The sequence below is a fragment of the Eumetopias jubatus genome, unplaced genomic scaffold (assembly GCF_037043125.1).
Source record: "Eumetopias jubatus isolate StellerSeaLion01/CBP00866 unplaced genomic scaffold, mEumJub1_p1.0 scaffold_10, whole genome shotgun sequence".
NCBI classification, from domain to species: Eukaryota; Metazoa; Chordata; class Mammalia; order Carnivora; family Otariidae; genus Eumetopias; species Eumetopias jubatus.
Genome location: NW_028274816.1, coordinates 77,546,522 through 77,564,242, shown reverse-complemented (window position 1 = coordinate 77,564,242; position 17,721 = coordinate 77,546,522). Strand labels below are relative to the sequence as shown.

General features: G+C 56.2%; 1 protein-coding gene across 1 annotated transcript; it reads left to right on the top strand.

Annotated features, from left to right (window-relative positions):
* The first annotated feature begins 4,147 nt into the window (after nucleotides 1-4,147).
* GUCY2D (guanylate cyclase 2D, retinal) lies at nucleotides 4,148-16,099 on the top strand. The gene is made up of 18 exons (XM_028125150.2): nucleotides 4,148-4,886; nucleotides 4,982-5,286; nucleotides 7,684-8,035; nucleotides 8,383-8,467; nucleotides 8,732-8,834; nucleotides 9,246-9,347; nucleotides 10,583-10,669; nucleotides 11,940-12,140; nucleotides 12,221-12,377; nucleotides 12,851-13,000; nucleotides 13,602-13,750; nucleotides 14,218-14,381; nucleotides 14,492-14,684; nucleotides 14,910-15,084; nucleotides 15,376-15,474; nucleotides 15,604-15,698; nucleotides 15,812-15,897; nucleotides 16,006-16,099. The coding sequence occupies exons 1-18, from the start codon at nucleotides 4,148-4,150 to the stop codon at nucleotides 16,097-16,099; spliced, it is 3,336 nt and encodes a 1,111-aa protein (XP_027980951.1).
* Nucleotides 16,100-17,721: the final 1,622 nt, after the last annotated feature.

Sequence of the window (17,721 nt, the reverse complement as noted above, 5' to 3'; positions counted from 1 at the left end):
AATTAGTCACTAGGCCTCAGTCTCATCATCTGTGAAATGGAAAGCTTGAGTGGAGAATCTGTGATTCCAAGTTGAGATGTTATGTCAGAAGAGGAGAGCTTTGGGGAAAATAATGCTATGGAAAGTAAGGTGAAAAGAAGAAAGAAAGAAAGAAAAAGAAAAAAACAAAGATGCCAGGACTATCGAAATGAACACTGACACCTGCTAGACTTCGAGAATCGACTACAGGTCAGACGTCAAAAGGTTTTATTTAAAATTTATTCAGAATCCTTCAATATAGTGATTAAGTGTTCACCTCCACAAGATCTTAAACTCTTTGTTCACTGTTCTATTGCCAGAGCCTGTCAGTGCCTGTCAGTAGAAATTCATGAGTGTTTTTTGAATGCATGAATGAGTCCTTATTCAAGTCTGTTTAGGCACAAATAAATGATTTTCTTAGGTAGTTCATGCAAGTGGGATTGCTTCGACTCTACCAAGCTTTGCCAAACAGCCCACCAGTTTAATCCTCCTCACCAATACCTAGGGGTTGTGTCTCCCCACCCCCTACATTTGGTACCATCACATCTTCTTATTTGTGCCAACTGATAGATGTTAAGCATATTTCCTTGTTTTATTTTGCATTTCCTTCATTATTAGTAAGGTTGGGCATTTTTCCTCAGGCTTTTCTCATGATTTTCCTGTTCATACCATTTGCCCATTTTTCTAGTGGGTTGTTTAGCTCTTTCATATCATATGTATTTGGGGTACTAACCCTTTCCTAATATTTTGCAACTATCTTCCTGTCTTTGGCTTATGTTTTCTCTTTGTGATATGCTTTTTTGACCAGAGATTTTTAGTTTTTAAATTTAGGGTGCCTGGGTAGCTCAGTTGTTAAGCATCTGCCTTCGGTTCAGGTCATGATCCCAGGGTCCTGGGATCGAGTCCCACATCGGGCACCCTGCTCCCTCTCCCACTGCCCCTGCTTGTGTTCCCTCTCTCTCTGTGTCAAATAAATAAAATCTTTTAAAAAATAAATAAATAAATAAATAAATTTTTAAAATAAAGTTTATTTATTTATTTATTAGTAAATGCTACGCCTAAAGTGGGGCTCGAACCTATGACTCAGAGAACAGGAGTTGCGTGCTCTTCCAACTGAACCAGATAGGCGCCCCCAGAAATTTTAATTTTAAAGATTTATTTATTTGTTTTAGAGAGAGGGAGAGAGAGAGAGAGCACTGTAAGCAGGGGGAGGGGCAGAGGGAGAGAGAAAATCTCCAGCAGACTTCCCGCTGAGCACGGAGCCTGACCCTGAGATCATAACCTGAGCTGAAACCAAGAGTCGGAGGCAATCTGTAGGGGGTCCTTTAAGACCGACTGAGGTGCCCCCAGACATTTTAATTTTAATGTTTTCAAGTGTATCAGTCTTTTCCTTCATGGTTTGTACTTTATGGGTCTTGTTTGAGAAATCCTTTCCTACTTTGAATTGATACAGATATTCTCTTTTTTACCTAACATGTTTTTTTTATTAACCTATTTGAACGTATTAACGTATTTTTATTTACATAATTGAAATAATTTGAAAAAATGTTGCAAAACTAAAAATAGTACAAAGAACATTCATATGCCCTTTACCTAGTTGACCTAGTGTTAACATTCTACCCATTTATCACTTGATACATGTAATATATGCAACATAACATATATAATACATATACATATCATATTTTTTCTTGACTATTTCAAGGTATGTGACATACATTATAAGTTATTATTACAGCTAAATGCTTATGGTGCATATTTCCTAGGAATAGGGATAATCTCTTACATTACTACAGACCAGTTATCAACCTCATAAATTTACATTGATAAAATACATTTTATCAAATCTCCCATTCATACCTCAATTTTGTCAGTTGACAAATTTGATGTTGACACTCTTCATAGCCTTTTTATAACCCTATAAACCATATAACCATATAGCAGTTTTAGATGATTGTTTTTATAAGTTTATTTCATTTTTTTTTAGTAATCTCTGCACCCATCATGGGGCTCGAACTCACAACCCCGAGCTCTAGAGTTGCACGCTCCTCCGACTGAGTCAGCCAGGTGCCACTTAGCCTTATAGCAGTTTTAAATGCAGGCTCCAAAGTAGGAGCAGGGATCGTATTTAATTGTCATTCTTTTTTTACTTCCTTTAATCTAGAACAATTCATCAACCTTTATTTGTCCTTTAGAATACTGATGTTTTTTGAAGAATACAGTCCCCTCCCCCGGTTTTTAGTAAAACGTTCCTCATTCTGTGTTTGTCAGATGTTTGCTCGTGATTAGGTTGGGCTGATGAAAGCAGTCTCAGCTGGACCTCTGCAGAGATGCGTGATATGCAGTCCTGCCTCACTACAGTGTTGTGCAGATATACTCTTGTGTCTTTCCCAGGGCATCATGTCAGGAGGCACAGGATGTCTATCTGCCCCTCATTGGTTAATTTTGATCCCCGGTCAAAGTGTTGCCCAATCTCTCCACTGTATAAAATGCTTTCTATTTTTTTGTGCTTCCTTCCAAGTGGTAAGCAATCTGTAGGGGGATCTTTTAAGACATGCAAACATCCCGCTTCTCATTACAATTTCCCACTAGCATAAGCAAAGCACCTACTGATGATTCTTGCCCGATCCAATCTTCGCCATGATGGTTGAAAAAGGATTCACTGACATGTTTTTAAGTTTTGTTTGTTATGTATGGCTTTAAATTAATTTGATTTTGTATACTGTGAGGGATCGCACCCTATTCCTTCATCCTGTCTGCTCTCAGATGGCTAGCTAATCAGCTCCATTTGTGGAAAACTCATCCTTTCCCCACTGGTAAGAAACATCCACTTTTTCATGCCTCAGATTTCCATTTTTGCTGGGTTTGTCCCAGTGTTCTTTATTCTGTTCCATCGGTCTACTTGTTTATTCCTGCACCAATACCCTTTGTAATAAATCTTGATATGTGGTAGAGCAAGTCTTCCAACACATTCTCCTTTAAATTTGTCTTAATCATCTTTGTCGTCCAGGCACTATATTCATTATCACAGGTACTTTTCACAACAACCTTCGGAGGGATTAAGCAACTTTCCCAAGGTCAAGAAGCCAGGAAAGAGGAATTTGAATCCAGGCCCGGCCCAGGCCAGAGCTCTTGCCATTATTTCCTGGGGTTCTGCCTTCCCAAGGCCCAAGGGCCAGGTTTCTAGGCATGGAGAAGTGAAAATCAGAGAATTAAGTGTGGGCAGATGAGAGAAGAAAGACAGATATCAGACTGGTTTGGGTTTGGTCTTATATGGACTTTGCCGGCCAAGGGATGGGGCTTGAACTTGGAGGCCAAAAGTGGAAAGAGATGATAGATGATTGGAGGGAATGAGCCTGAGGGATGCCCACCCCCACTCCGCGAAACTGATCACCCATGGGCTCATCTTTCTTACTGCTTCCCAGGCTGAGCAGGGTTAAGGTGGCAGCAGCTTGAAAATGGCTGGCTGCTTTCATGTTGGGTGTCGGCCCCGAGGTTGAGAGGCACGGAGGAGAGAGTCCGCTGGTCGCCTGGGGGCCAGGATACATCCCACTCCAGGGAGGCTCATCCTCCACCAACTCCTCCCTGCCTGATTAAGGGACCCTAATCAGCTTGGGGAGATTAAGGGCTGGGGACAGCTGTTCCCACACCCCCCGCCCTGGGCCGGGCTGGCAGAGGAGACCTGTGGGAGGGCGTCAGAAGGGGGATCTGCCCTGTGACCCCTCACCCGGGGCCTGGGCCCGAGCCCCGGACTTTCCGGTGAGTGGCAAAGGCCCCTCCGCAGGGATTCGGGTCCCTTCTGCCCCAGATGGATCTGAGGAGGGCATGGACGTGTCTCTACTGACCCCTGATGGCTCTGGGGCGGGGGGGGGGGCAGGCAAGAGGGGAACAGGCAGCAGGAGAAGCAGAGGTTTGGGAGTGGGGGTGCGGTGGGCTTCCAGGCTAAGCCCTTGACCCTCATAGAGTCGTCCGAGCCCGGGAGGGGGGTGCTGTGGAAATGAATCCATGTCCCGGGTTAGTTGGGCTTTGAGAAACTGTGGGGTTGGGGGGGATCGCGGAGAGAGCCCTACGAGGGTTCTGGGGGTCTCGTCCGCTCATCCGGCTCCGCTTCTGCTCCCAGAAGCCGGCGATGCGCGCGTGCGCCCTCCTTGCGGGTGCGCTTCGGGACCCCGGGCTCTGCGCCCGCGCGCCGCGGGCTCCATCGCTGCTCCGCGTCCCCCGGGCCCTGCCCTGGCCCCGGCCCCGGCCCCGGCTCCGGCTCCTGCTGCTGCTGCTTCTCCTGCCGCCCTCGGTCCTCTCGGCCGTCTTCACAGTGGGGGTGCTGGGCCCCTGGGCCTGCGACCCTATCTTCGCCCGCGCACGCCCGGACCTGGCCGCCCGCCTGGCCGCCGCCCGCCTGAACCGCGACCCGGCGCTGGAAGGCAGCCCCCGCTTCGAGGTCACGCTGCTGCCAGAGCCGTGCCGGACGCCGGGCTCCCTGGGGGCGGTGTCCTCCGCGCTGGGCCGCGTCTCGGGCCTCGTGGGGCCGGTGAACCCCGCAGCCTGCCGGCCCGCCGAGCTCCTGGCCCAAGAGGCGGGCGTGGCGCTGGTGCCCTGGGGCTGCCCCGGGACGCGGGCGGCGGGCACGACGGCCCCTGCCGGGACGCCCGCGGCGGACGCCCTCTACGCTCTCCTCCGCGCCTTCCGCTGGGCGCGCGTGGCCCTGGTCACCGCGCCGCAGGACCTGTGGGTGGAGGCGGGCCGCGCGCTGTCCGCCGCGCTCAGGGCCCGGGGTCTGCCCGTGGCCCTGGTGACCACCATGGAGCCCTCGGACCTGTCGGGAGCCCGGGAGGCCCTGAGGAGGGTCCAGGACGGGCCCAGAGTCAGTGGTAGGCTCCCCTGCAGGGTGCGGGGAGGGGGGCAACGCCGCCGGCGGGCAGCCGGGCGCCGCAGTGAGCCGGAGTCTCCGTCGGTCGGTCCGCAGCAGTGATCATGGTGATGCATTCGGTGTTGCTGGGCGGCGAGGAGCAGCGCTGCTTACTGCAGGCGGCAGAAGAGCTGGGCCTGGCCGATGGCTCCCTGGTCTTCCTGCCCTTCGACACGCTCCACTACGCCTTGTCCCCGGGCCCGGAGGCCTTGGCCGCGCTCGCCAACAGCTCACAGCTTCGTAGGGCCCACGATGCAGTGCTCACCCTCACGCGTCACTGTCCCCCGGGAGGCAGCGTGATGGACAGCCTGAGCAGGGCCCAGGAGCACCAGGAGTTGCCCTCTGACCTCAATCTGGAGCAGGTAGAGGGACCAGGGAGGAGGGAAGAGGGGAGGAGAGCTGGGGAAGAGAGCAGGAGATGCTGGAGAAGGGAAAGGGGGATGGCAGCAATGGGAAGTTGACAGACAGGGTCAGTGGAATCAGAAGATGGAGTCAGTGGGAGACAGGAGGGTGGCGCCAGTAGGGAGAGCCTAACTAGCGGCCCCACCTGTTCTGAAGTTTCCCGGGTAATGTGAAGGCTCCGCTCTTGCTGGCGGTATCTTAGTGTACTGGGATTGCTTCCGGAGTGTAGGCAGGGAGACCTCTCAGGCCCAGTTCCAAGCAGTAGAACCTAGTGAAGTCTACCCTGCCATGCCTGGCAGTCTGCTTTAAAGTAAACCCGCCTCCAGCAAGTCTATAACACACTGCTGGTGTTCTTAAGAGAACAGGAAGGAGGAAGGATGCAGCTCCAATCTCCATGCCCAGTTTAGAAGTGTTTCTTCTGGGGCTTCATCTGGGGGTCATAACTTTTTGAGAGCCCTGACAACTTGTGAGGAGCAGAAAGATCTCTAGGTGGAGCCAGGAGCTCCCATGATCATTGAGATCCACAGGGTACTCCCGACAACCAGCTAACACCCAGGATTCCCTGAGATTCCAGAATCCCGGTTCAGACCATCTAACTCCATACCAGTCATAGAAAGGGGGGGGGGCTGGAAACCACTAACATAGAAGGGAGTTTAGATGTCAGTGCGCAGTAAATTAACCACCACAAAGGCCCTAATCAAAGGGTTGAACTTGAGAGATGGCTGTGAGATATCCCCCCAACACCCCTAGTCTCCTCCAAGAAGATTTGGGGTAGCCAATGGAGAAAGGAGGAGAAGAGTCAATAACAAGAGGAGAAAAAGAGTCAGTTAGTCACAGTGGTGAAATGGGGTGCAGGGCAGGTGGATGAAGTGATGAAAAAGCATCTTCAGTTCTCCCTAACTGGCACAACCTTCCGCCTAGCTTCCTATGAGACCCCTGGAAATCACCCTTGATTCCTCTCATCTTCCCCCTGACACATACGCGCGCACGCGCGCGCGCGCACACACACACACACACACACACACACACACACACACACACATCCAGACATCAAGTCTTATCAGTTTTACTGGGCAAAAGTCATTTGAATCCATCCACTTTCTCCATTCCCACCGCCACTGCCCTGGTTCAGGCCACAGCCTCTCTGATCTAAATCTCTGAAACAGAATCTGCCAAATGGTCTCTGCTTCAATGCTTACCTGCCCCGGGCCTTTCTCCACCCAACAATCAGTTCAAACTTCAGAAATCGGACAAATCTCACTGTGTCACACCCCTGTTCAGAGCCTGCCGGGGGCTTCTCTCACCCTGAATAGATGCAGGTCTCTTCAGATGGCTGACCAGGTGTCTTGTCTTCCTCTCTCTTCCATTTTCCTTGAACTTCAACCAGACAGTGCTACTTTGGGTTTCCTAAATGTGCTCTTCTCTTTTGCCTCTGTGCTGTGGGGTGTGCTCTTCCCTCTCTCCTGCCCCTCCCCTCCCCCGGATAATTCTGACTCATCCTCTGAAGGATGGTCACTTCTTCTGGAAGCCTTCTCCTCCCCCCTACCCTCACCCATGGCACTGCCTTAGCCTCGGTGTCTGTCTCCCCAACTAGAAGAAAGATTCCTCGGGACAGGGACTTTATCTTATCAAGATCTCAGTATCACCTATTACTTTACACAGTGCCTGGCACTGGGAGAGATGGGAACTGGGAAAAATGAGTTCGATGAAATGTGGTGATAGCCTTGGGGGAAGAAAAGAAGGAAAAATAGAAGAAAGAAGCCAACCAAAAGATAGGAAAGGACGCTTTTAGGTGAATGAGAGGTAATGATATGAAAAATATAAGCAGGGTAACCAACAGGAAAGGGGAGAGAGGAGCTATTGGTGATGGAGAGTAGGGATAACCAGCGGTGAGAAGTGCCTAAGAACCGTGAAAAGAGGGAAAGTCAGCGAGGAAGAGGGGCGAGAAGAGAGCCAATGGGGAGAGAGGAGGAGAGAGCCAATGGGAAAAGAGAGAAGGAGAGAGTAAGCCAATGGGGAGAGAGGAGGAGAGAGCCAATGGGAAGAGAGAGAAGGAGAGAGCGAACCAATGGGGAGAGAGGAGGAGAGAGCCAATGGGAAAAGAGAGAAGGAGAGAGTAAGCCAATGGGGAGAGAGGAGGAGAGAGCCAATGGGAAGAGAGAGAAGGAGAGAGCGAGCCAATGGGGAGAGAGGAGGAGAGAGCACCCAGGGACACCGGGAAGCACTAAGGAGGTGTGAAGTCTATACACGCGGGGCTTGAGGGCTTGAAAGAAGCAGTGAAGGGCTGGGTGGGTCTCAGCCCGCGTCTGTGTGTGGGCGGTGACCCCAAACCCTGAGCCCATCCTCTCCTTCCGCAGGTGTCCCCACTCTTCGGCACCATCTACGACGCGGTCTTCCTGCTGGCGGGGGGCGTGGCGCGGGCGCGGGCGGCCGCAGGGGGCGGCTGGGTGTCCGCAGAGGCGGTGGCCCGCCACATGCAGGATGCCCAGGTGCCCGGCTTCTGCGGGGCCCTGGGAGGAGCCAAGGAGCCCCCGTTCGTGCTGCTGGACACGGATGCGGCGGGGGATCAGCTCTTCGCCACCTACATGCTGGACCCCACCCGGGGCTCCCTCCGCTCAGCTGGGACCCCGGTGCATTTCCCTAGAGGGGGAGGAGCACCTGGGCCAGACCCCTCGTGCTGGTTCGAGCCAGACATCATCTGCAACGGAGGTGAGGGCGAGCACCCCAGCCCCCACTGGGACGGTCAGCGCGGACCCTCCACAAACTGGTGAAAGAGAGTGAACTCTCGCCCTGTAACTCCTTCCGGGTCCTCCTCAGACCCCTGGCTTGTGCGGACCCTTTCTCTTGCCCAGCCCCCAAAGCCCTCTTGGAACTTTTCTAGCATTCCCAGAGGCTCCCCTCCGCAGAACCCATAGCCTTTCCCTAGACCTCGTTCTGGGCTCCCGTCCACCTTTGCTAGAGCCTCCCGGATTTGACATGACTGCATACCTCGATAGAGAGGGCGCCTCCCCCTGGCCGCGGAACCCTCAGTGTTCCTTCTCTCACTGCCTCTCCAGGAGTGGAGCCCCGCCTCATCTTTATCGGCTTCCTCCTGGTGGTTGGGATGGGGCTGATGGGGGCCTTCCTGGCCCATTATGTGAGGTGAGTATGGGAGTGAGGCGGGTAGGAGACGAGCTTGGCTCTCCATCTCCCCGAATTGCATCTGGGCAGCAAGGACAGCAGGCTGAGCCCGCTCAAGAGTGGAAAAAGGGAGGATTGGGGGAGAGGCGGTGCCCCAAGCGGTGGCCGGCCAGAAGATGCTGGGTTTGGGGATGGCTGCTCTCCCCTGAGCCAACACTATCCCCTACCTGCCTCCTCTCATGGACTTTGGTCCCCTTTGAGCAGATGACATCCTTTCCCTCCCAGGCATCGGCTACTTCACATCCAAATGGTCTCTGGCCCCAACAAGATCATACTGACTCTGGACGATATCACCTTTCTCCACCCGCCAGGGGGCAGCACGCGAAAGGTGGGGGAAGCAGGGAGGCAAGGGATCTCTGGCAGGGAGCCCGCTCTCCAAGCGTCCTTCCCTGTATATCTGTTCCCCTGCCTGTGCCAGCCCTCACGTCAGCCCCCACCGGGGAAGGCCTCCTTTCTGGCCTGGCTCCCTCTCAGGTCTGAGTTCTGGGGGTGTGCAATGAGAGTAAGAGCTCCTGTCCCGGCTGCTTTCCTGGGGCAGAGTGAAGCTCTGAGAAAACCAACTTGTTTGTTTTGTAAACTGTAAAGTGCAGTGCAATTGGGAAGTAATGTCATTATCACCTTCCCTAATTAAAGAGTTCTTCCCCTCCTCTCTGTAATCCCCAGAACTCAGCCTGACCTCAACCCAGGGCTCTAACCCTACAGTATATTTTGATCCCTTGCATTGATCTCTGCCCTCCAGTTGGTCCAGGGGAGCCGATCGAGTCTGGCCACCCGCAGCACGTCAGACATTCGCAGCGTCCCCAGCCAGCCCTCGGATAGCTCCAACATTGGTGTCTATGAGGTGAGCCTTACCCCGGCCAGGCCCGGCTCTATTCCTGGAGTTGTGTCATATCCTGCAGGCTCCGGGAAATGGTGATAGGAGCCCAGAGTGGGCTCTAAGAAGAGGTCATGGGTTCCCCAAAGGGGAACATCTGGGAATCCTTCCTGTCGCAGGAGTTCACCTTAGCCTTTATCCAGATGAGCACTCCTCAAAGGCTAATCCCAGTGGCTCGGAGGCTGGAGGCCTGACTGGGGGGGGGGTGGTGGTGGTGGAGGATGTACTGGGACCATGCAGCCTGGTGTGGCCTGCTGAAGCCATCCCCTGCCCTGTCCTCTCAGTGATCCAAGACTTCAGGTTACCGGAGGATATGGGCCTCCTTGGAAAGGTTGGGGCAGAGGGGCACCTGGGATGTGGTCTCATGGTCACAAAAAGGACATTTCCAGGACATGGATTGTTTGGGGGGAGTTTCCAGACAGGGCTGTCCCCAACTCAAGACAGACCCAAGTCTTTGCCCCACCCAGCATTGCCACCCAGTTCAGCTCAGACTCAGGAACAACAAGCCTTAGAGGGGGAAAAAGAAAGTCACAAAAGTGCATTAGGATCTTAACTATGGGCCAGCCAATCTGAACTTGGTGGGATGGGGGCGAAATCGTGAACGGACTCAGAGAGAGCTGTGGGAACTGAGCTAATCAGGAGGGTGGGATGGAGATTTAGAGCTCCCAAGCGTCAGGTCACACAGAGAATGCAGAGGCTCCTACCCCATCACCTGTGTCCCCGTGAACCAGCCCCACCAACAGCTGAGGACAGGGCGGCTCAGAGCCTGGAGGGGAACTGCCTGTCCTTCGCAGTTTGTCTGTAATAAAAAGCCTGATCTACCCAGACTCCTGACTCCCAGCACAGTGCTCTCTCATGGCAACAGAGGGTGCCAAGGGCTGTGGTCTCAGTGACATGTGTGGTGGTAATGGCTTGCTTAGTAAGGCTGTTGGTGAGTGCATCTGAGGGGGAGAGGACAGCCATGCAAGGGGGGGCTCCCTCCTGGCCAGCTGCGAAGTGGACCCGCAGACCTCAAGCCCTTTGCTCCCGGCGCTCTGTGTCACAGGGAAGATGTATCTGGGGCAGGGGGCCAGTGGAAATGTGGGGGCCCTAGGGATCCTCGCCTCGCGGGGTTTTAAGAAACTGAGTTCACACAAAGCAAAAGAAAAGAAAGAAGCAAGCAAGCAAGCAAGCTGAGTTCACTACTCCCATCTTTGCTCCAGGGAGACTGGGTTTGGCTGAAGAAATTTCCCGGGGATCAGCACATAGCTATCCGCTCAGCAACCAAGACAGCCTTCTCCAAGGTGAGAGTGGGTCCTCCTCTCTAAAGCAGATTTCTACGCTCTTTCATAATACTAGTTCTTTCTTTCGGTGTGCTTATCATGATTTGTCATTGTAGGTTCAGTGTGGGCTTGCGTATTTTTTTTAAAGATTTATTTATTTATTTTAGAGAAGGGGGGCAGAGAGAGAGAGGGAGAGAGAGAGGGAGAGAGAGAATCTCAAGCAGACTCCCCGACTTGGGGCTCGATCCCACGACCGTGAGATCATGACCTGAGCTGAAATCAAGAGTCGGATGCTCCACCGACTGAGCCAGCCAGGCGCCCCTCTAGCATATTTCTTATCTGCCTCAGTCACTGGACTGCAAGCTAAGTGAAGGCTTCCCCTGCCCCATCATTGCATGTTTGGCACCCAGCACGGTGTCTGGAACGTTAGAGAGACGTAATGAATGTTTGTTGAGTGAATGACAGAAAGTTAAAAAGGGCTTGAGCGAAGGGGAAGCTGGCAGGCAAGCAGTAGGCTGGCTCATTCTGGTCCTTACATCATGCAGCCCTGGCCTGGCCTCCTTCCCTGAGGCCTCTACCGAAGCCCTGTGGCCACAGCTGCAGAGTGACTTAGGGTCAACCAGCTAAATCACCATTTAATGGCAGGCATCTCAGATGAAAGCAAGCCCCTTACTGGACCGAAGGAAAGCTGGGAAGGACAACCGTCACCCGCTAGCCCCTGTTTTCCCAGGCTGCCCAGACTGGACGGGGGCGGGGCCCTGTCCTCCTCTGGGACCACAGCTCGACTGCTCAGTTGCTCCTTCCCCAACCTGGGGAGGCTGGGAGTCTCAGACATTTCTGACACAGTGACAGAACCAAGTAAGGCGGCCCTGAGCCATCTCTCGCACAGCCATTTCTGGTGCTTTCTTAGAAAGCAGCGAGGCTTCTTCCTGGTTCTCTCTGCAAGGGCTGTCACGTCAGACGGAGAGGGCACTGGTGCCGGGGGCTTCTCCATGGAGTGTTTCCCCCTAAAGCCAGGCAGTTCAAAGTCTTACCGGAACCTGCCTGGGTCCTGGTTCCCCGGGCAAGTTTGTCTTTTCAGTCCTAACTTGAAGCTAAAGCCTGCTAAGCATCTGAGCGGGGGAGACGTGATCTGCGAAAGCAAGCCTCTCTCCACGCCCCAGGGACCTTTCTATCCACCATTCTTATCCCATCTTCCGAGTTGGGACACTCAGAAACAGGCCTGAATAACAGGTCTCCTCCTTACGTTGCTTCCAGGGCAGAAAATGCCCATTCACTTTCTCCCTCCCAGCTCCAGGAGCTCCGGCATGAGAACGTGGCACTCTACCTGGGGCTCTTCTTCGGCGGCGGAGCGGGTGGCTCGACGGCCGCGGGGGAAGGCATGCTGGCTCTGGTCTCAGAGCACTGCACCCGGGGCTCCCTCCACGACCTCCTCGCCCACAGAGACATCAAGCTGGACTGGATGTTTAAGTCCTCCCTCCTCCTGGACCTCATCAAGGTGTGTGGGGTGCGGGTGTGGAGGGGAGGACACGGCAGGGAGCCGCGGGGCTGAGGCCGCCTTCCCTCCCACCCCTCCAGGGAATGAGGTATCTGCACCATCGAGGCGTGGCCCACGGGCGGCTTAAGTCACGGAACTGCGTGGTGGACGGGAGGTTCGTGCTCAAAGTCACGGACCACGGCCACGGGCGACTGCTCGAAGCGCAGAGGGTGTTAGCGGAGCCTCCCAGCGCGGAGGGTAGGATTCCTGGCTGCCCCCCGCGCGCGGAAGCGCATCCCCTAGGATTCCCATTATTTCCAGGGTCCCTCCACCCCTCCCTCCGCCTTCGCATGCTGTCCATTCCACCGCCACTGGACGTGGCTGCTACTACGGAAAAGGTCTTGTGACTTCTGAGATGAGAAGGGTGGGCTCTGTGATTGGGGAGGCGGGGGCTGGCTGGGGGCGTGGCTTGTGCCTGAAGGGCGGAGTCTCCTCTGAGCTCCGCTGGGTCTAAAGGGCGGAGCCTATTTGTGAGGACCCCGCTTTCTCTGGGACCCGCGTTGGTTTTCTCGTAGTTTTATGTTGGGGGGGGGTAGCTGCAGGTAGCGAGGCCAGACTCAACCTGGGAGTTGGTGAGTGGGTGCGAGCCTGGCCTTTCTGGTGAGGGTGGGGGTCTGTCCCCGGCGCCCCCAGGGCCCTCCGCTTGCCCACGCGCCCTTCCCCGATCCCAGACCAGCTATGGACAGCCCCGGAGCTGCTTCGGGACCCGGCCCTGGAGCGCAGGGGAACGCTGGCGGGTGACGTCTTCAGCCTGGGCATCATCATGCAGGAGGTCGTGTGTCGCAGCGCCCCCTACGCCATGCTGGAGCTGACTGCCGAGGGTACGCCGCCCCGTGCGTGGGCCGTTGTGCTGGGAAGGCAGCCTGCTGTTAGGCAGAGCTTCGCCAGCTCCAGCCTCTTTTCCCGAAAGCCCCGAGCAGAGGCTTAATTATGGGGGCCTCCCTTATGTGGGTCTGAAGGGTCAGGGCAGTGGAGAGCCAAGCATCAGGATGGACGGGGCGGCTCTTAGGCGCGCAGACTTCAGTGGTTGCCTCTGTCTTCGTTCTGGCCCCAACCTGCTCCTCCAACTGAGGGAGCAGGCTCCTCTCTGGTTCTTAGGGTCCCCAGGGAGGGAGCAGTGTTGGGAGAAGGGGGTGTAGAGCTGTCGGATCTGGTTCAGATCCTTGATCACCCCAACCTTGATCACCCCAACCCTCCCTCTTCTTATGTGCAGTAGCTGTTGGGCTCTGCCTATCACCTCTCACTGCCCCCTGTCCCCCAGGGTTCAAATCCTTTTGTTGCTCCAGCAACCCCCTCCTTCACTACACTTTTCCACCTACCGAAGCTCTGATTTAAAGAACCCCCATCCAGTGTCCCCATCTTGAGCTTCAGCAGTCAGGCCAGAGTCAGAGGTGGCTTCTCTTGGCCCCCTTATGCCTCCAGAAGTGGTGCAGAGGGTGCGGAGCCCCCCTCCACTGTGTCGGCCCTCTGTGTCCATGGACCAGGCGCCCATGGAGTGCATCCAGCTGATGAAACAATGCTGGGCAGAGCAGCCAGAACTTCGGCCCTCCTTGGACCGCATCTTCGACCAGGTTAGGGACTGGGACTGGGGCTAGGGCTGCGCTGGCCACGTGTCAGCAACCTGGGGAGGCTTGCAGAAGGCAGACTAGCAGGGTCTCTCATCTCCAAGCTGTCTCCCAAAGGGGTAGTCTGAGGCCTGGGATTAGGTGGGGGCAGAGTGAGGACAGAGGCTATCGAGGCCTTTGGAGCGGGAGACAAAGCTCTCGGTGGGAGAAATGTTCGGCACAGTGTGGCAGAAAGACCCTTGGCCTGGGAGTCCAAAGGCTGGGCTGGTTCCAGTGCCTTGACAATTACTAGCTGAGAGTAGCTGACCTCGGGGAACCTCCATTTCCCGTCTGTCTCCTGGTAATGTGTGAAAACACAGGGCCTGGCATCCCCCCGGGGGTAGGGGGTGGTTGATGAGTAAAAGATGAACGGGGAGGGGGGGTGGCACACAAGGGTCGCGGCAGCCCAGGTCCCACCAGCTTCCTCCTGCTAGTTCAAAGGCATCAACAAGGGCCGGAAAATGAACATCATTGACTCCATGCTGAGGATGTTGGAGCAGTACTCCAGTAACCTGGAGGACCTGATCGGGGAGCGCACAGAAGAGCTGGAGCTGGAGAAGCAGAAGACCGACCGGCTGCTCACGCAGATGCTGCCTCCGTGGGTGCCTTTGGGGGGGGGGAGGGCGGGGGGGGCGGGAGGGCAGCGGGAAGAGCGGGAATGCAGCCCGCCTGGCGTGTCCAGGTAATCCTGCCACCCGCGATCCCTAGTTCTGTGGCCCAGGCCCTGAAGATGGGGACACCTGTGGAGCCAGAGTATTTTGAGGAGGTGACGCTCTACTTCAGCGACATCGTGGGCTTCACCACCATCTCAGCCATGAGCGAGCCCATCGAGGTGGTGGATCTGCTCAACGACCTCTACACACTCTTCGATGCCATCATCGGCTCCCACGACGTCTACAAGGTGGGGTGTGCGGGGGTGGGGGGGGCCAAAGCACCCTTCAGCTTCACCAGCCCCCAGCCCACCTGCCCCAGTCCTTCGAAGCCCTCTGTCCCTTCTGCCAGCTCCCCGGGTTGGAAGCCTCCTCCGGATCCCTGCACTAACCCCTGTTGAGGTCCCCCGACAACGGACAATGGCTTTGGGGGAGAGGGGTGCTCAGTCCTGAAGCCGCACGATCCCTTCCTTCAGGTGGAGACAATTGGGGACGCCTACATGGTGGCCTCGGGGCTGCCCCAGCGGAACGGGCAGCGGCATGCCGCCGAGATCGCCAACATGGCTCTGGACATCCTCAGCGCCGTGGGCTCCTTCCGAATGCGCCACATGCCCGAAGTGCCCGTGCGCATCCGCATCGGCCTGCACTCGGGTAACTCCCGGGCCCTCGCGCCCGTCTGCCCCGCCGGGGCCCGTCTCCGCGGTCCAGAGACAGGACGCCCACTCACGGAGTGGGGGGTGGCGGTGGGGGGACTTGTCTGGAAGCCACCTCTGCCTACCAGCCACCCCGTTGTGATGAAGAGGTACCCTTGAGAGTGTTGCCTTGGGGAGCTGGTAGAGATGATGGGGTGCCAGCGTCCCCCGAGGTGCTAGGTCCCCCCGAGCCGCCAGCACGGCCAGCCACAGCCCAGGCCCCGGCCACCCACCCTGCGCGTCTCCGCAGGCCCGTGCGTGGCGGGCGTGGTGGGCCTCACCATGCCGCGGTACTGCCTGTTTGGGGACACGGTCAACACCGCCTCGCGCATGGAGTCCACGGGGCTGCGTGAGTGGGGCGGGGGCGGGCGGGGCTGGGGTGGGGGGGCGACTCACCCAGCAGTGGGGGAACGGCTGGGGGGGGTGGGGCGGACGCGGGAGGGGAGTCCCGAAATCCCCGCGCCCCCTGTCATCCCAGCTTACCGTATCCACGTGAACATAAGCACCGTGCAGATTCTCCGCGCTCTGGACCAGGGCTTCCAGACTGAGGTGCGAGGCCGCACCGAGCTGAAGGTGAGGCTAGGCCCTGCCCCGTCCTGGACCCAGGTCGGGTTCCACTCAGACCTCAAGATCCACCGGCCCTCACCCCAGCCCCCTAAGTGCTCCCCTCCCCCGTGTCTCCCCAGGGCAGGGGCGCGGAAGACACGTACTGGCTGGTGGGCAGACTCGGCTTCAACAAGCCCATCCCAAAACCGCCTGACCTGCAACCCGGGTGAGGAGCCAGCCTCCCGCCCCCTTCACTCCTTCTCCAGGTCTCCTGCGGTGCCTGACCCTGCCCTCCCACTCCCCCTCCCTGAAGCTGCTGCCCTCTCTACCGCAGGGCCAGCAACCATGGCATCAGTCTGCAGGAGATCCCCCTTGATCGGCGACAGAAGCTGGAGAAGGCGAGACCGGGCCAGTTCTTTGGAAAATAAGGCCCAGCCCGCGCAGGTGCTGCCCTTCTGCTCCCAAGCCCAGCTGCCAGTCTCCCCTCAGACTCCGGGGTGGGGTAGGGTGGGGGGATACCCACCTCTGGGAAATGCTTTCTGGGGAACAGGCACCTCTTCCCCAGCCTTAGGGCCTAGCCCTGCCTGCTGAACTTCCCGCCCAAGCCGGCTGTCCCCATCCCTGTCTGACCAAGGGAGCCCAGGCTCGTTCCTAAACCCAGGGATTTTCCCTGGGAGGGAAGCACCAGCTGCAGGGATTCTGGTTCAATAGGTCTGGAGTGGTCCAGGAATCCAGACTTGAGAGTCCCTTGTCCACATGACCTGAGACCTCGCCTCTGACCCCCCCGCCCCTCCACTGCATTAACCAGGCCTCCCTGCCAGGCTGCACAGGCTGTACACTGCACAAGAGACAGAACTCTAGGGAGCACCGTTCAGCAGAGGACGAGATGAATGCTGTCCCTAGAGTTCTGTTAGGGCAGAAGCCCTGAAGAAACTTTGATCCATGACCTTCCCCTTCCTAGGTGAACCCCCATGACCCCTTTTCATGATTTGCCTTTGACACACTCCTCTTTCTCTCAGGAATATTCCGGAAGGTCCTTTTCCTGAAAGTTGCTGCTATAGGTGACCAAAAGTCTGGCTAATAACCAGTGGCTTCTAGCCAGCTCTGCCTCAAAGGATTCTGGGCCTTTACAGGAGCTGGTTGCAAACCCGCTGTGTGACCTCGGGAAAGTTTCATGCGCTCTCTGGGCTTGGGGTCCCCCTCCATGATGAAATGAGGAGAGGCCTAGGTGGTTTCCGCACTCCCCGGCTCTGACAGCTAGGCATCAGTGTGGTTGGCCTGGGGATACGGGCCACTGGGCTTGCGGCCTCCAGCCCCAGTGACTCTGAGCCCATCAGGAGAGGTTGGGGTGGGGATTCTCCACTTTCCAGCCCCGCCCCGTCCCCCCGCAGGCCCCAGGAAGGAGGGTCTGGGATTGGCTGCCCCAACCCCAGAGGTGGGGGGAGGAGACTGCCTGTTCCTCCAGAGCAGAGTTGTCCGGTGGCCTGAGGATTAGTCTCTGTTTAGCTTCCAGCATCCTTCCCTTCATCCCCACCCCACCCCCTGCCCCCAGTCAGAAACCGGCTCCTCCCTTGGGCACAACCGTGACTTGCCCAAGTGCAGAGAAAAGCCGGCTTCAAGGCTTTGGGTAAAGGAAGGGAAACAGGCTGCACCAAACCTTTACTAGCCAGAACCCCTAAGGAGTCGTACTTTTCCCTGAGTGGTTGGTGGCAAGCACCTGGGAGCTTGCTGGAAATGCAGACTCTCGGGCCCAGACCTGAAGCGAATCAGAATTGGCATTTGAGCGAGCTCCCTCCGACTGTTTCTGTGCACTTGAACGTCGGCGAGTCGTGTCACCACCACGCGATCCTAAGAATCTCTAAGATTTCATAGAAACCAGTCCCGAGACTTGTTTTGTCTGGGCTCTGGGGTAGTTTTGTTTTGAGCTTACGTTTAGAAATGTTAGGGCTTCGCTCTTCCGTTCTAATGGTCCCCGCCCCTCACTTGAGCTCAGGACTCGGGGAGTAGCTGCTGATGGGATCCCAGGAGCTCCCGGAGCCGGTCTGGCCTG

Bases quoted from the DNA above. Each gene is read 5' to 3' on its own strand.
- GUCY2D (XM_028125150.2), top strand. From the start codon at position 4,148: ATGCGCGCGTGCGCCCTCCTTGCGGGTGCGCTTCGGGACCCCGGGCTC. The intron at 8,835-9,245 runs GTGGGGGAAGCA...TCTGCCCTCCAG, and splicing joins CAGGGGGCAGCACGCGAAAG to TTGGTCCAGGGGAGCCGATC. The intron at 12,141-12,220 runs GTGTGTGGGGTG...CCACCCCTCCAG, and splicing joins TCCTCCTGGACCTCATCAAG to GGAATGAGGTATCTGCACCA.